Source organism: Hermetia illucens, chromosome 1, assembly GCF_905115235.1.
Source record: "Hermetia illucens chromosome 1, iHerIll2.2.curated.20191125, whole genome shotgun sequence".
Classification (NCBI taxonomy): Eukaryota; Metazoa; Arthropoda; class Insecta; order Diptera; family Stratiomyidae; genus Hermetia; species Hermetia illucens.
In genome coordinates this window covers 94,983,044-95,010,530 of record NC_051849.1, presented here as the reverse complement: position 1 = coordinate 95,010,530, position 27,487 = coordinate 94,983,044, and the positions used below count along the sequence as shown (strand labels likewise).

The following is a 27,487-nucleotide window of genomic DNA, read 5'->3' as shown; positions in this document are numbered from 1 at the left end:
AGAACATCGGCACCAAAGATCTGATGCCTGATGCGTCCATAGGCGGGGCATTCACATAGGAAATGCTCCGTGGACTCCGCTTCCTCATTACAGGAGGGACACGTATCATCTTCGGTAATTCCTATTCTGAACATATGCCCAGCTAGTGAATTATGGCCTGTCAGAATGCCCACAATACACCTGCAAGTCCTCCTGCTTTTCGACAGGATAAACTTTGCGGTACGTATGTTGGGTTCTGGCAGGAAAAGTTTGGTGTGTCGAGTAGCATTTAGGCTCTGTCACTTGTCATTATGGGAAACTTGTTCCCAGTTCTTGAAAACAGATTTAGCCAATGCTACTGATACTCCAATTGCTGACTCCGGTCCCGGCATAGGAGAGATTGGCCCCTCTTTCGCTAAAGCGTCCGAGATTTCATTTCGAGGTGATATCCCGCCACGCATTCCTCTGGGTCTTCCCAGTCCTCTCTACGCTTCAGAGTAACTTCATATCTTCTACCAAACAGATGTATGGGGACACGAGAATCGGAAGGCATTGTAAGTACTGGATTCAGTCCTCCCAGTAACTCTTCCAATGCTCTGTGCCCCCCACATCCGTTGTTTTCCCATAGATCTAATCGAATTAGCCTATGAGCTGCTCTCATTGCAGCGCTTTGAATAAATATATCCAGGGGCTGCAAATTGAGTAGTACATTCAGAGCTGCGCCGGATGTCGTGCTCATGACACCAGTGATACCCAGACAAACAGTTCTTTGCAATGCGGCTAGTTTACGGTCAAAAACCTTTTTGTCTTTGTTATGGGAGCAGGGAGGCAGAGTCCAGCCGGATCTTCAGAGCTAGTCAGTAGCATTCATGAAAGAAAGCAGCTCTCCCACCCTGCAGCTTGAAAATCTCTCTGAGGTCCCTGAAGAATGATTTACCCAGTATTCGCAGCCTGACTCTAGCCAGAGCTGCGCAATCGCAGAGAAAGTACATGAGGGTTTGACTTCCTTCTCCGCAGCTTCAGCAATGCGAGTTGTAGGGTATGCCGAGCCTAGCGGCATGGTACCCTATGGGCCAGTGCCCTTCGCAGACCACCGTAATCTTGAATGCATTTGCACGCGTCTGGCACAAGAGCTCTCGTGATCGGGCTATGTTATAAGCGGGCCAATTCCGCCCCTCCCCTCTCCTTGACTTGGCACAGCTTGTTGACACTTTCGTATATATATATCAGTAAGGACCTCCTCCGAATTCATGTTAGGTTCAAGGTGTACAATTGAAATCTTAACAATTTCTTCTTTTTGATTTACAGGAACCTTCATTTTGACATACACACATTACTATTTGAAAATTTATTCCACGCTCAATAGGTGAGTCAATTTTCAGAAGAAGTGCTTCTGGCAACTGCCTTTTTCAGTCAAGATAAACTAGTTCAGAACGATTCTTACTCATAACACTATAAATAAGTAAATATTTAAATTACCTGTGCATCCTCCAGTATATGGTTTGTTGGACCACATCTGGATGCGACTAGTTTGAATGTTGCCTTAATTCCGTTGCTTGTCGTTGTCGAATCACTTACGAATTTCAGGAACATCTTTGTTCTCGTGCTGATTGCTGCCGGTGGTAACTCGTGACCGCAGAAGCGGCCAATTAATTCTGAGAATGGACCGGCCCCATCTCGTAATTCTAAGTAATCGCAGGAACAGGTATCTGTTTGATTTCCAGTGCAAGGTGCTACATGGAACTGGTCAAAGTCCACTTGAATGTGGTAGCCATCGGGCGCGGAGAATACGTAGTTGCAATCCAAGTTCGTCTGGTACGTAGATCCATAGAATTTATCGAAAATGTAGGAGGGACTATTAGCGTCAAGAGTAATAGTTCGGTCACATTGATCCTTGAATAGTACCCAAGCGCTAAATCCGCGATCAGAGTTGGACGGGTCTGTGTGGAAATGTATGATGGCATGATTTGTATTGATATTTACAGTGGGCAATTTTCCTGTTAAGTTGCCGCAGAGGGTTGCTACTTTGTTACTTTCTAATTCTTTACTGCCCTTGAAGATCGCAACGTAATCATAGTAGCAACGACTGGAAACCTCCACTTCCAGATGTTCAAATTTAATAATGATTTCCTTGTCCTTGGGCGCAGTTATGTTCCAAACGCAATGGGCGTTGGGTGGGTACATTCTGCCTGCGCCGCTCCCATTATCTTTTGGAGATGAGATCAACTGACTGTGGGATACAACCCCACCACACCGGTCCAAACTATATTCAAATCTGAAACCCTTGCGCTGACCATTGGCATCAGTTTTGAAGACAATAGATATCCGATCTTTGTGACGCAGTTCAGAAATGGAGCTATCAGTGCAATATGTCCCCAACTTCTCGTAACTGTTGTAATTATAAGCGTATATTGTAACATTGTCGTATTGACATTTGCCAATGTTTTCGATTTCAAAGTCGGTGAATTGTACAAGGATGACATCTTCTGGGGAAGGAGCTACAAGTGTGTAGTTGCATTCTAGGTTATCATTGTATTTTTCGGGGTAATTGGGGCTCGTTATAATGTGCTTGTTTGACTGTACAAAGTAGACGCCGCCACATTTGTTCCCAAAATGCACCGTGAACCCATCCCCTTCCACGCTTTCGTCCGATTTGAATTTCAAGCGAAGTACGTTTTCGGTTGAATTGAAAACAGGCGGCCTCGTTCGCCCACAAACGCCATCAAGTAGAACCCAGTCACCGTCGACATAGTCGTATATTTTCAAAACGTCCTTTGAGCAGTTCGCGCTGTCTTCGATATAGAATCTGTCAATAAACTCAGCCTGCAAGTGGTATCCTGAATTGGATTTAATTGTCCAAATGCATTCAACGTTGCTCTTGTAATCATCCTTCAGGTGAATTGTGTGCGGAGCGTTGAAAACGTGGTCCCCGCACTCGTCAATGTCTTCGATTGTAATATTGACAACTGTATCAGCGCTGAAAGTGTCCGCATGGTATTCGATAAATGCTTGGCTTAAGGTGGACATATTTGTAATGGTCATATCGCCGCAGATCCTTCCCAAGTGCGGTCCGGTTGGACTTTGTTTAATTGATAGATACTCCTTGTCACAACCGAGCTTCAACTTGACAAAACCGGATATTTTGAATAGGAACGCATCTTTTGTAGATTTAGCTACGAGCCATGCACAATCCAGAGTTCCATAAGAGGTAGAGGAGTTCACTGTAACTAGCGGACTAATGATTTTATAAGGATCATTAAGCGATACTATTCCTCCGCAATTGTGTCGTTTGTAGGTCATGTTGAACGATATAATTTTGGTTTGCAGAAGTTGAAGCACTTGCAACTTAGTAGTAAGGAATGGGCTGCGCAAGGTTGTTTCCGTCGTATTCTGGCATAATCTCATCTTGGTTCCCGTTTCGTCTAAAATTGAAACAGGTGGACGAAGCTCACAGGGAAGACGCATCATACGACGGTCAACTCGAAAATCGTTAAACGTAAACGCGATAGTTTCTGTGCCATTAGTTTGTACTTCATAAGAGCATATTAATGAAGTATTCACAGCCGGTAAAGCTATAAGCCCAAATGTGTCCTTCAAAGACCCTTGACAGATTGTTCGTTCGTTGGAGCTATAGCGCATCTTTATTCCTCTAAATCCAGGCGCAGGTAAGAGCCAGCATGAAACAAGCATTTGATTATCAGATGAATAAACTACAGATGGAGGAGAAGTGTAATAGTATCCGATGCCCGATAAGTAACGATGATCGTTAAAAAGACCAATTCTACTTGCGCGTCTTTGCATAGGCCTGAAAACTGCAAATCCTTGGTGGGATGTTGGGACATCATAGTCCAAAAACTCCATTTTTATTCGGCGTCCCTTTGGTACTGTGATCTTCCAAATGCACACCGCTGTATTGCCCCAGCCATTTGGATAGCCTGGAGTCATTATTATTCCTTGTTCGGCGTTGATAAAACCACCGCATCCATGCAGAGACGACGTATAACTTAGTTTGAAGCCTCTATATACCGTGTTAGGTTTGAATGTTTGAAACCGGAGCAAAGCTTCATTATCGTTGATAACCAGGTAAGGAAGTGTATATCCTCCACAAAAGTTGTACTTTGTGGTTTCGGTAGAATTTTCAATTCCTTGTGCGATATAAGACACTTCCAGATTGTCAACGGTCTTACAGTCACCAGCCGGGAGGTTGATATCGATGAAAGTAATGTTTATTATCGCTCCAACTGGAAGAAGTATTCTGTATTCGCAGATTGAATTGCTCGGATATTGACCCAGATGGGGGTAATTCTTTGATGTAATTGTTCCACTCCGGTCATGGTAGGTGCCACCACACTTTCCAATCGAGACCGTTGCATTGAAAGTCAACGAAGGGTCAGTCGTGTCGCTAAAGTATTTGATTCGCATAGCATTCGCCGTTGAGTCTATCGAGTTTGGTTGAGTACAGTTTACTACAAGTTGCTTAGACAACGCGGTTGCACCATCTAGGATTTCAAAATATTCGTTCTGACAGTTCAGATCCTGCGCGGGGTTGAAGTTGTGGAAATGAACCTGTATATGTTCTCCCAGTGGAGCTAAAATTGTCCACGTGCATACGCTGTGTGGGGTCGGTATGTGGGGGAAATTTTCCGTCGAAATTGATGTTGAATTCAATGTTTCACTCAGGATAATGTTATGTTCACATTCGTTCATGACCGTTTCATAAGATAGCTTCCAACTTCCAGACGGGTATGCGTTTTTAAACTTTACAAATGCTCTATTCGAGGTTGTTAATGGTACGTCTGGAATTTCTGTGCCACAATATTTTCCGACACCCAGAATTGGAGACTCCTCGTCCTCGCCATTACTTAACATCACATATGACACACAGCCACCTTGAGCATTTTTCGGTAAGGCCATTCGCGTGAATCTGAATTTGATTTTCCTACCTCGCTGCACATGAATTTTCCATTTACACTCATTTTCAGTGTTGGTTTCCATGAACAGTGAAGAATCGATCACTCCGGAAGCATCAGTGAACTCTCCACCACATTTTCCAATGAAAACTCCTGAGATGCCGGTCTTATTTCCAAACGCATCGGAATTGAAAGTTACTTTTAAGTATGGATCGCCTGCAATTTGCCTAGCTTGGTTCGGTTCCAGTTTACACCCTTTAAAGGCCTGATTCCATTTAACCATATCCTTGCTAGTAAACACTTCCAAATAATCCGCAAAGCATCCAAACTGATCATCAAGGTCGACGGTCAGCAAATGAACTGTAGGGCGTAGTACGCTTGTGTTTGACTTGACGACCCATTCGCAATTTAATAATGGCTTGTATCCGCTCGGGAACCCAGGGGAACTGAACAGGATGGGTAGCTGGCCCACAGTAATGGTGGACCTACATTCCGCGTCTTTAGTGTCATTTGCGCTAATTTCAGTCTTCGACACCGCTCTCCAATTTATTTTAAATAGTGGTAGAACAACGGTTATGTATATGGAGCTCGTGCTGGAAGTAAAACTTACGGCATCCTGGGGTAAGTCGAGAGGGGCTGCGGTTTCGTCGTACCCATTACTTATCTGAAAATGAAAATATTTAAGGTCATCAATGAAGATAATAATAAAGAATTTTTAGCAAAGATTGAAGTTTGGATCGAAAAGTTGTTAAACGATTTGAATGCTGGAAAACTATAGAAGAAGAAATTTGGAAGAGAAGAGAATTTGTTTATCTCTCAATGGATTTTTCATAAGAGGTTGCAATTTATCTGGAAATGATGAAAGTTGAGAAATAACAAGTGGTTCTGATGGTCACTTTTCGTATTTTGCTCCTATATGCCGATAACATTACTGGCGCGCCACACCTCAAGTTGGTGTTGATATTGAGATAATATCCATCATGATAAAAGTATCAAGAGAGTTCCCCTGGTCCCAAACTCGGTTGTTAAAGGAGATTGATTGAATAGCTTTAATCTGAATGGCTACAGGTCACCACAGCGTCTTAGGTGGTACGTATTCTTGCAGGTTACCTACTAACGAAGCTATCTCCACATCTGGCAATTAGGGTAAATATATACCGCCAATGAGGAGAAGGACAAATTTAAGGTCGTGTAAGGATAACCGCTCGGGCTGCCGTAATGGACAGCACGTCGTCGAAAACCCTAGTCGTGGGACATTTGATGTCTAGGTACCGCGACGACCAGGAGTATGGGTCCGCTTCTTGCAGCAGTTTGCTTCGCAGGTCGCTTCAGCAGGTCCAGGAAATGAACGTTTCTATCATGTCAGTATAGACCAAGCATTCCTAGCCGCTGTGCATCTCCAGCAACTCCGACATTTCTATTTCATATTAGTGATGAAATTGCGTCTCGATTGTACGCTATTATGTGACTATTGCAACCACGGCACGGTTGTGTATTGTATTGCAGTTGCAGCTGTCAGGGTGCATAGTCAGAAGAATATGTGTTTCTTGTTCATTTGTTCCCCTCAACCATAGAAATGAAAAGACGTCAGAAAATTGATTTTCGTACTATTGGTTTAAGTGTCCGCCATGAAAAATTCCTTTGGAGCATTGGTGTAACTAATTAAGGCAGATCTCAAATTTGCACTTGAAACGTCAGCATACGGGTGAAAAATAAAGTGTAGCGCTTATCGAAAATATCACATCTCAAGTCAGGCAGCAGTAGCTGAAATTCTGGATACATTGAAATAGACACTTTCTGTCGTATGCATTCCGTTGCGACGGTATGGCAAAAAAAACTTTGGACGTGTTTAGAATGCAACGTACGCGAAGAACCAGCGAAACTTTCTCAGATCACTCAATGAGTCCCAATAGAGCGGGCCAATATTGTAGTTTTTCATAACGGAAGCAGGAGAATATGGGGGGTGGAGTTTGGGGTTTACCCACCTGAACACCCTAAGTCGACTACCGCTGAAAAAATCCGCCATGTCACTACGCCGGGCAGGAATTTTGCGGATGTTATCAAAGAGAAGGTGCGACCAGCCATAAACAGCTCGAAGAATAACTCTGGATGCGATGCAAAATTGCTAATATAAAGAGTTCGCCAATATTCACGGTCAGTTAGCACATAGCATAAACCAGGTTATAATTCCGCCGGAAGAGTTGCCACTACACTGGAGTAATTACTTACCTTATCCTCAAGGGGAGGTGCAGCGATCTGCAGACATAACACCGATTACTTTCTTGTCAACCCTCAACAAATTCATAATGTCCATTATTAATAAAAGGGTCAATGCGTATCTTGAGGTTTTTTTTTTTGGGAGTAGGGTAGGTGAATGTACGCACAGAGTGTTGGACTCCTGCAACAGCACGCTGTCAGACTACCAACTAAACACCTCCCTGTCATCAGAGAACTACCCCGCTTGAGTTCAATCTTCTTCGCAATAACAAGAGCCCGAACATAATGCACAATACGATTCCAGCTGCCAGCGCACTTCAGCATCTCTCTGGCAATGTTGTTTGGGGAGAGCCCCCTGTGTCTGCATAAAGCTACTGACGATCCACCTCTCGCAAGAGAAAAAGGTGTGTTCAGCGTCGTCCGCCACTCCATTGCAGGACACACAACCAGGAGATCGCGCCTTTCCAATCTTGTACAGGTAAGACTGAAAACCTCCATGCCCACTCGGAAGTTGGGTTAGGAAGTAATCAATCTCACCGTGTGTTCGGGTCAACCACGGGTCTAATTTGTCGATGAGCAGCGCAGTTCATCTGCCCCTTGGGTCATCATGCCAAGAAAGTTGCCATTCGGTAAGGGTGCGTTGACATTCTTCACGCGCAATCACCTCTCTTAAGTCCTCGTCCTTACGGCAATAGATAGCTTTGTAAAATTGATAGACCAGTACAAAGCTTTGTACTGAGGAAGGGGGTAAGTTGCTCCCGGAATATATATATACATTGTAAACTAAAAATTGTAGTTTGGAGTAAGCTACTGGTCTATCAATTTTAGGCTTGACTACAAATAGCAGACAATATCTAATCTGTTAGATAGTTTTGTGCTCCTTGGCAAGGAGGGCAACGGGAATCACTTCCCCGATCACCATCACAGCCGGTGCGGAGATGGCGCGATAAGCAGACGCTACTCGCAAAGCTCCCCGCCTCTGTACTTGAGCAAGGCGTTTACGATGCACTTCCTTGTCAAGGGCATCAGCCCATACCACCGCTCTTTGAGCAGAACCGACTGAGTTGCTCCCATAAGGAGACGTCTCCTAGTAGATATAGGGCCCCGACATTCGCCATTATCCGACTCGCTCGAAGAAGCTCATCTTTAAGCCGAGCATTAAACCAAGGTATTTTGACTCTATAGGCAACTCGACAATCGATATGGGACGCAGGGTCGGGATTCTCGTTCTGGTCAAGATGATTACTTTGGCAATATAACAAGTCTACTTTGCGCCTGTTCAACAGTGCGTCCGGCACCAAGTGCTGTAATGTCGTCTGTATAACCCACCAGGTGTGATTCTTCGGGCATATCGAGTCTCAGCAGACTATCATAACAAGCGTTCCAGAGGTCCGGCCCTAGAATAGATCCATGTGCTACTCCCGACGAGATTTCCATCCTCCTTTATCCCTCTAGCGTCTTATAGAGCAGGAAGCGATCTTTTAGATATCCGCAAGAGAAGAATTTAAGAAATTTCTGACATCAAGTGTTATGAGGAGCACTATCCGTCGAGATCGGCGGCTGTGTGCCTCTGCTCGATGAATCGCATCTACGACCTCCATAACAGCAACCACTGTGGATCTCCCTGGTCTGAACGCGAACTGCCTTGGGGATAAGTCCTCGGCAGCGCGGATCGCCTCAGCAAGTCTACTTCTGATGAGTTCTTGAGCCCTTTTCCGGTCGTGTCAAGCATATACAGCGATCGGTATGCAGACGGGAGCTCCGGGTCTCCTTTACTCTTACTGATCAACGCGAGTCTGGTCACTTTCCAGCGACAAGGAAAAATGCCCTCCTTCAAGCAAGCGTTGAATGCTTCAAGCAGCAATTCTGCCCGTTCGCGGAACACCAGTTTGTAAGCTTCCGCCAGGCGGTGCCTTCTTGTTTTTCATAGTGAGAACCGCTTCTTCGAGCTCTCTTATTGTGAAAAGGGGGCAATCCTCGACGCTTTTCGCGCTATTTACATCAACCCGTACAGGATGTCTGGGGAACAATGCCCGCACAATGCGGTCCATCTGGTCGGTACTTAGTATGCAGAGAATCCGCAGAGCGCCGATTTTCCGGGTGACAAGCTTACAGTCAAGTCGTCACGGGTCGTGAACCTCGTTAACAAGGTTCTGCCAGCCGCGAGCTTTGCTTTTATTTGTAGCGCTGCAAAGTCTTCTTTTTGCTGATCTATACTGTGCCTTTATGACTCATGCCTCCTCGTTGGCGTGAAAACGTTGTGCCAAACGGCGGAGCTTATGATACTCCCTCCGTAGGTCGAAAATTTCTGCTGTCCACCAGTAAATAGAAGACCTGTCGCGTGTGGAGCACCTCCGGGGTATGGAAGCCTTACACGCTGTCGTTATCAGATTCATCGCTGAATTTACGATGGTGTCAGCTGCGAAACTACCACCCCGGAGCGCCCTTCAACATGGCCCTGCCTGCTCCAAGTGCTTCGACGAAGTTCTTGATGTTCACCCTCGCAACATTCCACAGGCAGGGGGAGCGTCACGCTGGTGCTCTCTGGCAAGTAGCGTCAACCGCTTCGAACGCGATGTACTGGTGATTCTTTACCGATAAGTCTTCTAGGACTCGATGATGCCGCAGATTCCGACTCAAAAGTGATATCAGGAATGCTTCGTTCACAGTCTGGGCGCCAAAACGTTGGCGTGGATCCAGTGTTTAAAATTACGAGCCCGGTTCTCGCCGCCATTTCCAGAATCCGTTTCCCTCTGGAGTCTGACTGAGGCATGCCCCATTCAAAAGCCCTGGTATTAAAATCAACGCCTACAAGGATTCGTCCCTCTGTGCTCGAAACGTCGTCCCGAACCCAGATGCAAGCGGTGCCCGATAAGTCGAGATGCCATGAGAATGGGTCATTGTTTCGGTATTGCTCGCTAGTCAGCACAAGATAAGAATTTACTTCTGCAGGGAACTGTGCTAGTAACTGGTGAGCGGTTGCACTCCGGTGCATGTTAATTTGTAAAATGCGGATCATGCCGTTCGTACCCCACCGTCCCGAGCCCGCAGTGTATGCGACGCTCTCACCAGACGCGCCACGATCCTTGCAGAAAACGCAACTCTCGCTTTCATTGCAGGTGTTCGCTTGATGACCCATTTGGCCGCATCTCCGGCATGTTTTTCCCCTGTCCGATCCCTTGCAAGCTGCTGACACTAGGGGGAAACTATCCACATTCGCACCCTGCATACTACCCATCCGATTTTGATTCTCCCGCTGCTAAGGAGTTTCCTCACATATTGCTCGTAGACTTCCACCACTGTGAGCTTTTCGCCTCGACCATTTAGAGAGGTGATAACTACCCGGCCGTTGGGTACCTCTGGACATTCACGCTTTATCGCCTCCTCTACTTCGACCTTTTCTGTGAGGCAATCAAGATCCCGGATTTCTAGAGGAAAGGAACTCTAGGCTCTAGGCTGGAAAAAAGAGCCTTCTCCCCCAATAGCCCCTTGACCGGTTCGCAGAACGTACTCTTGTTAGTCGTCTTTAGGCCCAGTTCGACGAGAACTCCGCCATTCCTCGTTTTCCGTATCGAAGACACCTCTGCTCCGTTCTCTCCGGGTTTTTATCCTGTAGCGGATTTCACTAAGGACTTCCGCAAATGTCTTGCCTCCCGTCAACTTAATGAGCAGAGCCAACGGTTTAGTCCTTCTTCGTTTCCTCGTCTTTTCTGTTCCTGGCTTTTGGTTGGCAGCTTCCTGGTCTTTGGATAGACCGCAGGACCGTATACGCTTGACCACTGCTGCGCCTTTCCTGATAGCAATTCTGACTGAGCTTTCTTCCGGAACAGGGGCACTACAAGGTATTGGAGTTGCTGCAGGTATACTGCCAGCTAGGGGGTCAGAACTATTTACTCGGGCATCTCGCGGAGGTCAGACCCCGTATCGTAAGCGACCCGTTAAAGGTCGCTAACGACCCCTAAGGGGGACGATCCCTGAGACGGACGGGCCTTAAGGCTAATAATATTCTGTCGGATGGTTGCGGATTTGGAGCAAGAGGTTCAAAATAGCAACTCATTATCGATTCGTCAGTTAAAAAGCGGACAACTAATGGGCGGTATTCTGCCTTGTCACTCGGCTCATTTGAGGGTAACAGCAGGCCATAGTTCATCGGCATACGAAGAGACATTTTCCAAGGGATTTGTTGAATCCACTCTGGTTTATATGCCACTGAACCACCTTTCGTGGCAAGTGAATGATGCTAGAGAGCATGGCTACGCATTGGCATACGTACTAAGTGCAAGCAGCCACACTTGATGTGTTTAGATGACATCAAGTTGTATGCTGGCACTGATGATCAGCTTAATAGACATTTGCAGTCGGGATATTTGGATAGAATTTGGTCTAGACAAATGTCGAATCCAAGTCATCCACAAGGGTCATCACGCCCATAATATTCGCGACCTCTAAATCCAACCTAAGATCGAGGCAGACTTCTAAAAGTGCGAACTTTACGAGATAGGAATTTGAAGGATGCTCTGCAGTCGGGGCACTTGTGACGCGTGCGGTTGAAGCTGAAAACGCATCTCTCGGGGAAGAACGATGTAAGCCTATTGAATGTGTTTGTTAACTTTTCGTTGGCGTATGCATTCAATTTATTTTAATTTTGCAACAAGGAGCGAGTCTACCCCACTTAACTTTAAGGGTAGATCTTTCAAGGGTTATCCCTAGGCCAGAAGCAGCGAATCTTTGGTAGCCCTCCGTCGATCTCCACTTTTCGATCAGGTGACTTTGGGGAACTCTTCACTTAGATGAAAGATTTAGGTGCACGATCAAGGACGGTTAGATTACAAAAAGCTCATTATGAAAGAGTGGGTGGAAAATGATCAGTGTAGAATATGTAGTTCGGCACCGAAGCAATACATGAATAGGCACAATTTTGAAAGTAACGTCATTTATTAGAACCTTGTCTACATGCATGGAGGTAAGCGGAATTCCCAATCTAACTCCTATTTGTGGTAATGAGCAGAACATGAGAAGCATAATTTGAAATAATTTGTGTCGAAACCTGAAGCGTGATATCGCTTGACGTATCAGCAGTCCTCCTGACAGTGGGTTAATGCGCTATGTTCTACACAGAGACTTAAGGCAACCTACCTACATTGTCGTGGTGAAGGAGCTCAGTAAGAAAGATCCTGCGGGAAACCGGAGGTGACACCTGAAGCCAAGTGGTAATCAAAACCCCAAGCCAAGGTGTGACTACCGTGCCGAGGGCTGAATGGTCACAGGGGTTAAGATGTGGTCGTAAATGGTGAACTCTGAGTACCAGGCGACCCCCAAATTCAACTAGCCTTGTCTCGGCAAAAAGGGGCTCTGCCGAGATCGACTTACTTTCCCCGAAAAAATTGAGGTCATGGCAGCCAACTATGAAAAAACAAAAACATAAACCTATTAGGCAAACACAGTTAAACTTCGATCGTGACGATCCAACCCCGAGTGAAGGGGTAACCTTGAGCTCATCGATGGAGAACCTGAGTCTAGACTCAGATTCCCCACTTATTCAAGTGGGAACCAATCCAATTGGGACCCAGTCCTTAACGGACGAGCCGAAGCAGGCCCCTTCTGTCAGCACTCTTGAACCCAGGCTGCAATGGGCGCCACCTGCTGAGGCTAAAGTCTTGCCCATGGGTAAGCACCTGTCGACGGACAGCAAACCGGCTTCGGGTAAACAGGTCGGAAACCGAAGCGGCAGCGGTTCTCGGCCGATCCTACCTCTTCGACACAAAAGATAGCAAAGAGGGCTCGACCGGCAACGGCTAGGCCTTCATTTGCAGCGAAGGCTACCGAAGCCGATGGATGGGTGGAAACAGCTTAGGAGGAAACTCCTCCTAGCTGTAAGGACTGCGTCTGCGCAAGGCATTAAGCTTTGCTTTGAGTGGGTAGTTGTATTCCGTAAAATGTTACGGCTGAACTTTGCCGACGAAGACACGAATGAGTGGCTCAGGCAGTACTGCTCCTCCCTTAACGATGTGTGGGAGGGTGCGCGACTAACCTTGAAAACCGAACTAACCATGAACTTCCATCGATCAAAAAGTGCTTTTTCTGGCTTGCAGAAGAAGAGCGAAATGGTGTTGGGGGTCTGGAACAACTTGGTGTACAGAACAACCTTAACACTTCCACCTGGTTGCTGCTAGGCAGCAAAATAGGGGAGAGAGCCGATAGGCCGGGAACTTTCCTCACTATCGGCGTTCTTGAACCCAATGTTAAGAAGGTTCGGGAAAAATCGGGCTGCCGGCTCTACTATGGGCTAGGGACCGTCACGTTACAAGTGTCGGCTCCTAAAACCATTTAAGGGGACATGCAGCCCCCGGAATCTACATCTGAAACGTAGATGAGGTGCCACATTTCCCAAGTAAATTTGCAGCATTGTAAAACGGCGACTGCACTTATCAGTCGTCGGATCAATAGCTGCAAGACATTTATATACCTTATACAAGAACCGTGGGTTGTTGGTGGGACAGTCAGGGGCCCAAACTTCCAACATGCTGACCTATTGTATGCCAATGGAAGCGATCGACCCCGCACCTGCATGGTGGTCTCCAAAGACTTCCAGGCTAACCTGGTTAACGACCTATGTGATGGCGACACCATATCGGCTAAGCTAACCATAAAAAGTCAACAGGGATATAAAGAGATACTTTGGTGCTCTGCATATTTCCCCTACGACGCAGAAGACGTTCCCAGTGGAACATTCATTAGAGCTATCCAATATGCCAAAAGTAGAAGCATAGGGGTAATAGCAGGATGTGATGTCAACGCTCACCACATATGCTGGGGAAGTTCGAACATCAATGATCGAGAGAGGATCGAGACTACTGGAGTATCTAGTAGGAACCGATTTGCAGATCCTAAATGTGTGCAATGAACCCACTTTCTTCAAGGTGGTCAGGCGAGAGGTCATCGACATCGCGGTGGCATCTCCTGACATCGCGGCTCTGATCGGAGAGTGGAGAGTATCAAACGATATCACACTCTCGGATTACAGACGCATCGATTTCGTTATGGGCATGGATCCACCTCCACCCACTTCATTTCGGAATCCGCGGAAGATGCATCAAATAGAATTGAGCGCCTGAGTCACGATCCCTGGGAAGCACATCAAATCCATTGCTGGAATTGAGAAGACAACCCAGATGATCGCAAGTAGCATGAGAGAAACTTTCGTAGAAAGCTGTCCACTCAAGATGCCAAAGAAGGGTAAAACACCATGGTGGAACTCGGATTTGGCAAAACAGAGGAGAACGACAAGGATGCTCCTTAATCGTGCTCTGAAGGGTGAATCAAGCACTAGCTGGAATCGCTATAAAGAAGCACAGAAGGCTCTAAAGAAGATCATAAGTTCAGCTAAACGATCATCTTGGAGACGCTTTTGCGAAGAGACTAACTCTCTTGAGGCAACCTCAAAGCTGAAGCGGATTCTGGTCAAAGAGCGTAGCCTAAGGTGGGTAGCGTATAGCTGGGGCAGCTATATGCTACCCACCTTAGCAAGGGCGGAAATCCAGCTGGCACAAACAGTCAAGTACTTAGGAGTACATTTCGACTCCAAGTAACGTGGAAGCATCATATCCAGGAACAATATCAGAAATCCTGCAGATTGCTCTGGTGCTGTATGAATGCGATAGGTAAGACCTGGGGACTTTCATCCAAACGGATATACTGGATGTATACATCCATAATAAAACCCATTTTGATGTATGCTTGCATCGTCTGAATCGTCGTGAAGCTGCTAACGCAGATTCAGAGACTTGGTTGCCTATGTATTACTGGAGCAATGTATACTACGCCGACTGCGGCACTTGAAGCTATCCTAAATTTCCCCCCCATTCACTTGGAGGTGAAACGGAAAGCGGCCAACGACGCATATAGGTTCGATACCATTGGGGCGTGAAAAGGCGCCAATCAAACGGTCATGCGTCTATCTGGAAATTCCTTGAAAAACATCCGGTAGCCCTGATGCCGACCGATCATATGGTTTCCAGATTCGTCTTTGAAAAGACATACACTGTCGTAATCATCGAAAGAGAAGAATGGTCGACAAGTGGCCATGAGTCTTTTCAGATTACAGCCTTAATAATCTTCACCGACGGGTCAGTCATGGAGGATGGATCGGGTGCAGGGGTGTTTTCGGTGAATCCGATTATAGAACTGGCCCGACCCCTCGGAAAAATGACGACCATATTCCAGGCGGAGATATATGCCATTTCATTGGCAGCAGAAGAATGTCTGCGACAAAAATGGAGGGGTCACACCAGTCGAATCTGTTCCGACAGTCGGGCCGCATTATTATTATTAAATGGCAACAACATATCAAGCCAGTTGGTGTGGAGTTGTCATCAGGTGCTGCTGAAACTTGGCCGACTGAACGAAACATTCCTGATGTGAGTTCCGGGGCACACTGACATCGCCAGTAATGAGGCGGCTGACATACTGGTTCGCCGAGGGTCTGGATCCACAATGGTGGGGCCAGAACCAGCTCTTGGAATCCGACCATCTACTGTCAAGTCTACTATGAAGGGTAGAATTGCAAGGATTCACGCAACCGAATGGAGAAATTTGGACTCTTGCCGGCAAGCGAAAATCCTTGTGAAAGAGCCTAGGGCCACTAGCGTGGCATTTTTGTTGTCCCTTAACAAGTGGGACATGAAAACCCTAGTAGGGCTTTTGACGGGACACTGCCCCTTAAACTACCATATGGAAAAGATTGGCGTAGTGGTTTCGGCTATGTGCAGCCAATGTGAGGAGGAGGAGGAGACGGCCCTGCACTTTTTATGCAGCTGCCCGGCATCCTCAGATCTCAGACGAAGACACCTTGGCAAGGTTTTCTTCAATGAAGAATCTGCACACTCTCTGCCTCTGTAGAATGCTCTAAGATTCGCTAAAGCCTGCGAACACCGTAGGCGGGAAGCCATTAAATAGGCAACTACGGGGATAGTACAATGGGCCTAACAATGGGCTGAGTGCTCGGAGCTGCGGCTCCCCCAGTTAACTAAACTAACTAACTAAGGCAACCATGTAATAAAAGTGATAGGTTCCCTTTCAGCATGTGTCTTCAAAAGACCTGTAGGACATTCTTATTAATACCAACCCTAAGAAGTCAACGGTGGGCAGGGGAGATGGGGAGATCGTTTATTGTTTTGGCAATTTCCACTATGGCGAGGAAGAAGCTGATTGGGTATGAATTCATAAAATTTACTCAATTTGCTGATTGGAATGATCTGAGGAACACTATGTAAGAATATACTACACTAAAGTCATCGCCATAGCGGCGGCTTATCAAATGATATGACCCTCTAGGACCAGGAGCGCATTATTTCGTAATCGGCATGGAACCATTTCAACCGCTTCATTTCGAAATGCATGGAAGACGTCGATATCGGGTCGATATCAAACCTACTATTCAGCGCCTGAATCACAATTCTTGGAAGACAGGTTCAGTATCCGAATTAAGAGAATAACTCAGAGGATCATGATATTACGGCAGCTTTTTGGAAGGGCTCTATTCTCAGTACAGCAATGAAGGGAGAAATTCGTCCCGAAAGTTGGATTTCGCCGAACAGGGAAACGTATAAGATTCCCAACCGAACCTTGAACTGTAGGCTGATATCGGCGTAAATTAATTCAGAAAGCACTAAGTAATAGAAAGTAGGCATGCAGCCACTGTCATGAAGAGATTAATTTACTCAATTTAATGAAGTAGCGTAGGCAGCCGGTGCGGTACACTGGAATTTGGTAGCGAGTCCCAATGACATAATTTCTGCCTTGGTATTTGAACAAATTGGTGCGTTAAGACTACCTATTCGCTTCTATTCTTCAGAGATCGTTTTGCTACAGGCAGCTAGTGATATCGAAAAATTAATAAACCTTGGAGGAATTCTTGGACAGCGACAGACGCATGAAGCTGACAAATGTAGATCCAAATGTTGGCACGCGTAAGCATTGCTAGAGGGGAATTTTTTTCCCTCAAAATCATTTGTTCACTTTTGCTCCATGCGGTCTACATGTAACTTTGCTATTTATGGTAGCGTATACACCGAAATTTTCAAATATATTTTTTATATTATGCCTGACGTTGTAAGAAAATGTTATGCTCTTGTAGTCAACTTGAAGGTGGTATCGTGACGGCCAAGCATAAAATTAGGACCAACTGCCTGTGGCCAGCGAGTCACTGTGTCAGAATAGGCGAGACCGTGACCTGAAAGTTGAAGAGAAAAGAAAGAATTTGCTCGGAATAAATCAACTGAACAGTTTTGGCACGAGATCGGTGCCTCTGGAACTTTTGATTGCGACAGATGAAGATCTGACACTGGTTGTCCCGATAATGATAATGATGATAATTTTGATTGGGTATTGGGTTGGATGTACTCCGAGGCCTAGAAATTATATAACGGCGTTATCAAAAGCGTTTTCAGATTTTCCAGTCGAATATATATATGATAAGTTTACATAATATATATTCTCTTTTGTAGTCAGTACTTTAACTCACACACGTCGTTCAAAAGCATTTGATACCATTCCTAACTGTATTTCGAACAAAAAGTGTTACTGCCCTTATTACCATTTTGCATCACGCCAATAACAGTCAGGTTAGTGTTATGATCAGGCAAAGAGTAAACCAGAGATGCAGGAACTACTTCCTCAGTCGCCCTTATATTTAATTATTTATTAAACAGTTGCTAAAGTAGTCCGGGTCCAGCTCCGAAGGGAGCATATAAGCAGCTAATTTGATCATGCATAACATATATACATATTCAGGCAAATTTCTTCCAGTCCTTATAGAAACTATAATCGTCTTTTCGATAGAGAAGCTGCAATAGTCTTCTACACAAGCAAAGCTTCCATTGGTGTCCCTAACCCACCTATCTCCAACTGTCTTCTATCAGTCCAACTACCTTTTTCTGTCAGCATAAATTAACAACAACGATTTGAGGTTTCTAGTCATCTATTCAGCTCGCACTCAATAAAATACCCGACGTAAACCACCATCGCACAAAAATTGCGTCTGCAGTAATTGCAAGCGCAAGTTCCTGAATGTACCGGGGGAAATTCGCGGTCTACAAGGGGGAAGCATGCAGGTAATTTGGGATTCCTCTTGTGAAAACCAAGAGCTTGCATCATTCGCAAGCGAAGTGGCAATTTAAGTCTCATTGGAAGCCGGGGGAAGAACTCGAGAGGCAGGCATGGCATCAGGATACTTTCCAGGAGAAAACACCAAATTTCATCAGTCATTAGACTGGCGAAATTCTGCCAGGTGTGAGCACTTCTATCTCTCTTCGGCTGCAATGACAGCGCACACCATCAAATCTGGGGAAGCAGTGAAACCAATCAAAAAGGTAAGTACTTTCTTGAATTTATCTCTATTAATTGGTAGAAATATATATCATAGGGAACACACACATTCGTGACTAGCCTTAGGTATGAGGTGCTAGATATAATTCTAGGCAATCTTTTGATCAACGGGCTGGTCAAGAATGAGTTCTCTATTCCGAATTACAGAATGATTGGACTCGATAGGTATTCCATGGAAACAGATTGAGATGTCTACTCATGGCACCTGAACGACAACATGGCTCAACTACAGGTGCGAAATAGAGCTGAAAGCAGCGGTGAAAGACCTCAATGGAGTCATTATTTGCGCATATGAGGCTACCTGTCCGACTAAGGCAGTCAAGTCCTCAAGGGACATAAAATGGTGGTACAGGAACTTAGCCAGAAAGAAACTGGGGGTCCGAAAACTGTTCAACCGGCTAAGGTACAAAAGTGCACTGACAGCGCATAGAAACGGAAAGGGAAGCAAAATGGAACAGGTTCTAGGAATTTCGTGAAGGGGTGGAACAAACCACACAGCCACCCAGATTATATAAAGCTTTAGCCAAAAACGAGGAAGGGACATTTACCCAGAAATAGAAGGATAAGGTACATCTCCTTCTCAGAACTCATTTCCCGGGGTCTCATCCGAGGATAGAAAGAACACCGTTATGACTAGCAACTCAGCAACGGACAGAGAGGAGAAGGAAGCAAACTGACAACTAGCAAAAGAGGTTCAGAAAGTATAATAAGATGTGCAGTGAAAACTGGTATTTTCCCAGCGCTGATCCAGCGAGACCTCTAGTCTAATTCGTCTTAGGATCTCTCTCAAGAGTGGTAAGTGGCATCATACCCTGACATATATCAAAGGTATGGAAGCAAACAAAAGTGCAACATCCTGAATTACTGACGCCAAAGGACAACATCACAACGATTCCATTTCGATGAGAAGTTTGAAATAAGTTGAACTAACAGAGCAAACTGTGGGGACCTGCAGTAACATATGGTTTAAACTAACAAGAGATTACCTGGTACATTGACGGATCTGTTCCAGTAGAGGAAGCGGGTGCAACGGTCATTGGTCCAAGGAAAACCTACTTTAAACCAATGGGTAAGCGTACTAGCGTATTCCAGGCGGAAATATACGCATAAGCATATGTACCTCCTTCATCCTCGGAAGGAACTGACCGGTACCCCAAGAGGCTGTTAAGGCCCTTAGGTCCTACCAGGTGAATTCCCAACTGGTTGGAAGTACCTTGAGAGACTGAATACACTCGGCTCGCATAATGGGGTCTGGATACCCTGGGCTCCAGGACAAAATTGGTTAGAAGACCATGAGACAGCAGACGAGCTGGCTAGCAAAGGAGCAGGGACGCTGCTGTTTTGCCCAGAACCATTCCGTGCAGTCGAAAATGGATCGATGGCTACTGAAAAATGAAAAGGAACGGCTGAGAGAACTATACTGGACGAATTTAATAGTAGCAGTTCCTGCAGCTTCTCCTGTATTGCAGTTATGGTAGCGCTCCGATTTCCTTTTGACTTCTCCTCCACGTGTTATGTGGTCCGATAACTATTTTGAGGGTATCGTTTAACCTCCCATTTTATTAGGCAAATTCCTTGCAATGTAATATAACATGCTCACAGTTCTTGGGTGTGGCGGAGCGATGGAAAAACTTCCTGTATTCATCGTTTCCAGCGTCCTTTTTCGGATTTATCGCACCGTTACTACCATGTCCTGTACAGCTCGTCCCTATTGCCTTTTCAGAAGTTCGCGGTCACATTGGCCGGATTCGCCTTTACTCTCTGGTAGAGACAGTATGCCTCATTCATAAAAGATTCAGAGGAATCATTCTCGCAATGACACACACTGCCTGCGCCGATGTTGTCCGATACGCACACCCTCAGTGTTATTGTCTGGGGTGTCTAATTCACCTTTCTCCGATTCACTCTGTTGTTCAGTGTCCAAACAGCCGCGTATAGAAGGATAGATTTCATCACCTCTGTGATAAGTGGACGGCGATTATGTTTTGGCTCTCCAATATTAGCCATCGTCCTTGCTAAAGGTGAACTGGCTAATTTGATATTATTCAGAATCTTTGTAGTAATTCGTTTCCAATTATCATGAATGATAAGTTTCCATACAAGTCACGCGACTTCCGATTTCCAAGATGATGAACCTTTCGTGTTGGGAGAATCTGGGAAGTAAGATTAAAATAAATGAAGGAATAATATTTCATTATTGCTCCTTCAAATTTGCGCCGCCATGTCTTTTTACCAAATATTTGAGCATTTTGATACATATTTGGAGACCAGTGAAAGAGCATGTACACAGTTCACTTCACAGACGTTTGATATCATATTTTCATGAGTTTATAAATTTTCTCTGTTTAAAGACAATTAACTGAAACTTTCCGGGAAAACATAATGGATTGGTGAACCTGGCGCAGAGTAAGTTCTTTACTAAGGCAGGTCTAGACCGGATACCGGTTATTGCGCCGTTGGTGATGATGATAAATTTCTACCGACATAATCATCTAAAAAGATTTTAATCTACTTACCATGAACTTTTGATTGAAAAAGGCATTGATTTCTTCGCCTCTACCATCTGGGAAAGTACCTTGGATAACATAACCTCGAGGAACAGTTATTCGCCAGGAGAATGGTGTAAAATCTTTGATAGCATTAGGATATCGAGGAGATGTAAGCGTGCCGTTCATTCCAGTGATATCCACGTTAAAGGCTTGAAAAAATGAATATAAATATGAATAGCTTTTGATTGCTATAACAAAACCTGAAACTTACCATAGCTGTATCTCGCTATGAATCCTTTGCCAACATAATTGTCATCGCTATTGAATTTCACCCATAGTGTAGATTGTCCGGTCATCATAGGTGGAGCGTCAGTCCCACAGAACACCCCTAAAACCTTCCCGAGTGGTCCTCCTTCACGCACTTCCAGGTAGTCTTGGTTGCAATTATCTGATTGTTCGATTTGTAATTCTTCCACTATGAACTCCAGTTGATTTCCTGGAGTTGCTTCTATTGTCCAGACGCATTCAACGTTAACTGGATACGAGTTAGGGTAAAGTGGGGAAGAAAATTTGCCAGTGAAAGAAGTCAATTTCCCACCACACCTATTCTCAAAGACCGTGTAGAAACCTTCGAAACCTGAGACAATTGGCAATGAGAGCCTGATGGTGAGAGCACTACCTTGCGAAACTATGATATCAGGGAATTTAGTGCAGAAAGTTTTCTTCAGCGGAGCATTGACGGAATCACCATCGTAGAACTGAAAATGAAACAAACTTAATTAATTTCGTCCATTTTAAGTAATAATCAAATGCTTGTAAATTTTATAAAAAATAATATACGTTTGAACCGTCTTCAAAACTTATTATAAAAAATTTACTGTATCCTAACACAATGTAAAATGTGAATATCACATCAGAGTTAATATCGTCATACATCAGGGCATTTGAACGTACTACTATCCCCAGCAAAACTCGTAATCGAGGAGAGTGAAAGAAAAGTAGGGAGGGACGCGTCGTTGAGGTAACCCCACCATTCGGCATCTTACCTGATTACAGCTCTTCATCAAGGGGGTCTACAACAATTTTCCTGGTCCTCCTAGTTGGAGGTTCGGAGCGATGGGCTATAACTCGTCATCCGTCAAACATAGAAGAAGCGATTGGTTCGATGATGAATGCCATGAAGCACTTGACAAGAAAAACGACACATAGAGATAAGGTTTAGAGCGAAACACAAGGTCGAAAAAAGAATATTAAAAAATTCACCGATTAGCAGCTAATAATATATTAAGGCGAAAGAAATGAAAACATTTTCATGAAGAATTAAAGGCAAACGTACAAAGTAGTGAACAGTCTAAGGTGTGGGTATCAAACCAAAACCACGCTTTGCACGGATTATCTGAGAGACCACTTCCTGCTATACGCTGGGGACCAGAGGAGGATGGAGACCTATCCTAGGACCTGACGTCTGCAACGCCTCCTATGATAGTCTGCTGAGACTCGACATGTCAGAAGAGGCGCCTTTGGGCGGTTATGCAGACGAAGTTGCGACCCTTGTGGCTGGACGCATTGTTGAACAGGTGCAAAATAGACTTGGTATATTGATGCGACGTATAAGCAAATGATCACGGTTTCAGTCTAGCCTTGGAAAAAACTGAAGTAGACATCTTAATCATGCCCTCAAGGATGTCTATCGTAAGTGCTTTGCACAAGTCCAAAGACAGGGAGTTTTGTGAGTTACGCCTGCTTATCGCAGAACCGGCTATGATGATGATCGCGGGAGTGATCCCCCCTTACCCTCCTTACTAAGGAACGTAAAACCTTCTACAGCTGGAAGGGGGAGGACTTAAGAGAGGTAATGTCTCGTGAAGAATGGCAAGGTACATTTACCGCGGAGCAACTCTCAGTTACCGGTGAGGTCCCTCATTCTGCATTAGCTGGAGGATGTGAAAAGATTCAATAGACTATGTTACCTTTTCTCAAACTTCTACACATCATCGACTGATATGTGCTATGAGTCCATTCAAATTCATGATTTTGCTAGATAGTATGGCAGAAGAGCTACAAATTATAATGCTTACGCCGCATTGCGGAAAAATTGTTCATAAGCCTAGGGGTAGTCCTGTGAATAGCATTATGAACTGAGAAGTGTACCTTACCGCAACTTTCAGTGGTATAATATCTACGGAAGTTCAACCTGCCACCGATGAAATGGGCAGCCACAGGGGCGTGCCACACAGCTAACCTTGACGGTCACCCTGTGGGACTGCTCTTTGCGGTTATGTCGATTCTATTTCTAATCATTCAAAACCCTATGAATGTAAGATATTTCCCTGGGCGTGGGAAGTTCGCCAAGGCTTTCGACAGCATTAACAGGGATCGTATTTGTGGTGGAAGTGGAGGAGAAACATTCCGAAGATGTTCATAGCTATCATTAGAGCGATGAAGAATGGCGCAAGATCACATGCTACATCAGGCTCAAGTCTGCAGTTTATACTAGAACCCATCAGGGTTTCGGTCTGTTAGATAGATTTTGAAAAACAGTACATGGTAGCTTTACAGATAAAAGAGGAAAATCAATATTTCGTGGAGAAAGGCTTACACTGACGATAGAGTGATCTTAAATTTCTTAACTATTGCAGCTATTAAGTAATTCATTACCTGTAGACCTCCATTTGGACATGCTACATCCACCTGATTTCGCAACGCTGTTCCTAGGCTCTTCTCGAAGTGAGTTGTAGTAAATGTAATATGCTGACCTAAAATATATTGAAAATTTATCATTTTATTTATTTTTTCAAAATTTATTGGTTTTAGTGAAGCATGTTTTTAGTCAAAAGGCATCACGAATTTGTGACTTAGTGACTGATAAGGTTGAAGGGCTATCTTTTTGACGCGGGATGCACCAGTTGGACCGAAAATGATAGTAATTTACAAGTACAATGAAACTGTGGCGAATAATGTTAAAATGCTTTTTTCTGCTTTAAAGTACCTCGGGAAATCTGGTAGATTAAGATCGAAATCAATTTGACATTCACTATTTAGATCCGTGTAAAGCACACTGCATCGAGGAAAATCGTCTCTTTTGCTCTCCCTTGTCACTCATTACATGGCCCGCTTCCTACTTCTCTATCCATTCCTGCTGAGTATCCTTTGATGATTGTTTCATTTCCCCTCCCCCACAAGCTTCACTGAATCGATTCCAACGTGTCTGTCAGTTCATGCATACAAATGATGCGGCTCATCACAAAACAGGCGAATCTACTGCGAAGATTCGGCGAAAATTAACCGGGGGTTTGAGAAAAGGAGGAGAAACACTCGGATGGAGAAAGGTAAAAATTGAGAGATAGGAAATGTTAGCTATTGCAGAAACCAGAGGAAGATCTCATGTTGGGAATGATGAGTGTAGGCTGTAAACTTTCTCAGCCCAGAAATTAAACAAGTGGCTTCTCAGCCTCTTGGGCCATGGTTGAGGTGGCGGTACAACATCATCGCCAAGTCGACTAACTACGCGCAAATGCATGGCAAACAGTTGAATTGCTGTGTTTTGGGGAGTTCTTTGCTGAGACGGAAGGATTTTTGTGTGCAATTCGGAGGTTAAGGAGGTGGTCAAAGGGTAGTATAGGTCCCGGGGCGAAACGTGGATTGGTACCCACGATGGAGCATTAAAACCTGGGAAATGCCTGCTGAACCAACATCAACAGCTCTACTACCAAACCCTATCTCCACCTCCACGTGGTGACCGCTGGGAGCTCTTTCTTGACGAAAAACGGAGAAGGATGAAGGCGAGTCTCCCGCGCCTAAAAACGGGACAAATTGTACCAACTGGTCCTCCAGGTTGGGGGTTGGGTAGGGCTGACAACCCTACACGGAAAACAACCTGTTACGAAGCCACAACAGGAGCCTCGGATAGGACGGATGTTAAAACGACGGACCCGGCAACGGCAAAGGAACAAGGATTTGCGCATTTTCTCATGGAACGTGCGCTCCCTGTACAGAGATGAAGCTGATAAGCAGCTAGCCGATACCCTGTCCCAATATAGGGCTGATGTAACAGCGTTGCAAGAGATGCGATGGACAGGGACCGGTTTCCTGGAGAAGAGCCACTACACCATATATTATAGCGACCATCCAGTAAACCATGTGCTCGGAGTAGGTTTCTTAGTCAGCCAAAAAATGAAATCTGCTGTTACCGGCTTTGAAAGTATAAGCGAACGGCTATGCACTCTGCGTTTACGATGCAAGTTTAGAAATATAAGCCTCATAAACGTTCACGCCCCTATAGAGGAGACTGCAGAGTCGGAGAAGGATACCTTCTACGAGGCAGTAGAAAGAACCCTCGAAGCCTGTCCCAGATATGATATCAAAATCATACTTGGGGATTTTGACAGCCAAGTAGGGAAGGAGCCCGTATTCAGGCGATACGTTGGCTCCCATAGCTTACACAAAAAAACAAATGATAACGGACTGCGGGCTATTCAATTAGCAGGGTCACACGAAATGGTTGTTGGAAGTACCTGGTTTGCGCGGAAAGCGGTCCACAAACATACGTGGGCCTCTCCAGACGCGACCACTTTCAACCAAATTGACCACGTGTTGATCGAACGCCGCCACCTCTCAGCCTTGATGAATGTCAGAACATATAGGGGGGCCAATATAGACTCGGATCACTATCTCGTTGGCATGGTGCTCCAAGCTCGAATAACAATACCACCTAGAATCCCCTCTGACAATCAGGTGAGAGTGAACACTGAAGCCATCCACAACACAACCCTCCGCGACACGTATAAGAGGGAAATGGATGCCGCAATAACCGCAGTCAATAGAGGACCTGGAGATGAAGCATCAACTAATGATCTTCACAACCACCTGAAGAACGTTATCATGGATACGGCCACAAATATACTTGGCCCCAGCCGCAAAAGGAGTCGGAACGGCTGGTTTGACGATGAATGTAAGCTAGCAACGGAACGGAAGAATGCCGCATACCGAGTAATGTTGCATTCTCAAAGAACGCGGGCACGCGCAGAGACTTATCACGAACTCCGTCGAGCGGAGAAGCGACTTCACAGACGGAAAAAGGAAGCCTGGGAGAACCAACAAGTCTGTGAACTAGAAAAGTACAGGGAGCAACCGCACCAGGCGCGGAAGTTTTACCAACAAGTCAGCAGGATGAAGCCTTATACACCTCGATGCTCATCCTGCCGAGACAAAGAGGGAAATCTGATTTCCGACAGAATGGGAATGGAAGAACCATCCGAGACGTTCAAACTGCCTTCATCCAGATCGAGCAGGCGGCGCGAGATCTTGGGCTGCACATCAATGAAGGCAAGACAAAATACATGGTGGGAACGAATCAACCAACAACATCAAACCGCACTGGTCAAACACAAGCACGAACAAGAATAAGGATAGGGGAATACAACTTTGAGACCGTTGACAATTTCTCCTATCTAGGGTCGAAAATCACAACCGATAACAACTACGATGATGAAATCCGCGCACGGTTGTTGTCAGCCAACAGAGCCTACTTCAGCTTACAAAGACTGTTCCGCTCGAAACGTCTCACCATAGGGTCAAAGCTCTTACTGTACAAGACTATGATCTTGCCAGTCCTCATGTATTCCTCGGAAACTTGGGTTCTTAGCAAGAAAAATTGCGAACTCTTGGCCGCGTTCGAGAGAAGAATCCTCCGAAGAATTTTTGGCCCCCTACATGAGGATGGACGATTCCGTAGCCTACACAATGACGAAATCTATGAGCGATACCATGACCGTCCGGTTGTGGATAAAATCCGGCTCAATAGGTTACGGTGGGCGGGTCACTTAATCCGTATGGATGAAGATGATCCCACCCGGAAAGTCTATAAGGGCAATATCTATGGTAGGAAAAGAAGACGAGGCAGACCCTGCCTAAGATGGAGCGATGGCGTGGGCCAGGACGCCAGACAGCTTTTAGGGATATCGAATTGGTGGACCTCGGCGCAAAACCGGGATGTCTGGAGTTCCTTATTAAGGCAGGCCTAGACCGGATACCGGTTGTTGCGCCGTTGATGATGATGATGAATTCCGAGGTTATATGAAGCTGGTGAAGAACGACCAGTGCAGAATATATAGTTCAACGTTAGAGACGCTGGACTGCACTACTATTGCACCAGTTCAATACAGGGTCAGGCATAATGCTGTAAGTAACCTTGCAAATAAGTATGGACTGATCACGGGAGCATGTCTACTTTACCAATATGAATCGTAGGCAATACTCGATAGTTCTGCTTACAACATGTATTTGGTTCTCCAATTTGTAATTGATGAAGGTTTTTATGAGAAAAATTCCACGAAATTGTTTCAGGTCAGGATTTAAGCCATCATGATAATAGAATATCTTCTCATCAACAATTGCGGCTATTATCAAACAACTGAAACAGACTGTGGATGTTTTCCATAATTTGGCATTGTGTGGACGATAACATTCATCCCCAGTTGGCTGTGCACCATCTCTTCATCGAGTTTA

The 27,487-nt window shown here is 45.2% G+C and overlaps 1 protein-coding gene across 1 annotated transcript in view; it reads right to left on the bottom strand.

The window, feature by feature from the left end:
* The window catches only part of LOC119656055 (cubilin homolog), a 76,898-nt gene that overhangs the window by 5,894 nt on the left and 43,517 nt on the right, over positions 1–27,487 (bottom strand). The window contains exons 19-22 of the mRNA XM_038062326.1: positions 23,639–23,736; positions 21,252–21,738; positions 21,008–21,189; positions 1,459–5,553 (exon numbers count right to left, since the gene is read on the bottom strand). Coding sequence (XP_037918254.1) covers positions 1,459–5,553; positions 21,008–21,189; positions 21,252–21,738; positions 23,639–23,736 — 4,862 coding nt within the window. The remainder of the gene's footprint in view (positions 1–1,458; positions 5,554–21,007; positions 21,190–21,251; positions 21,739–23,638; positions 23,737–27,487) is intronic.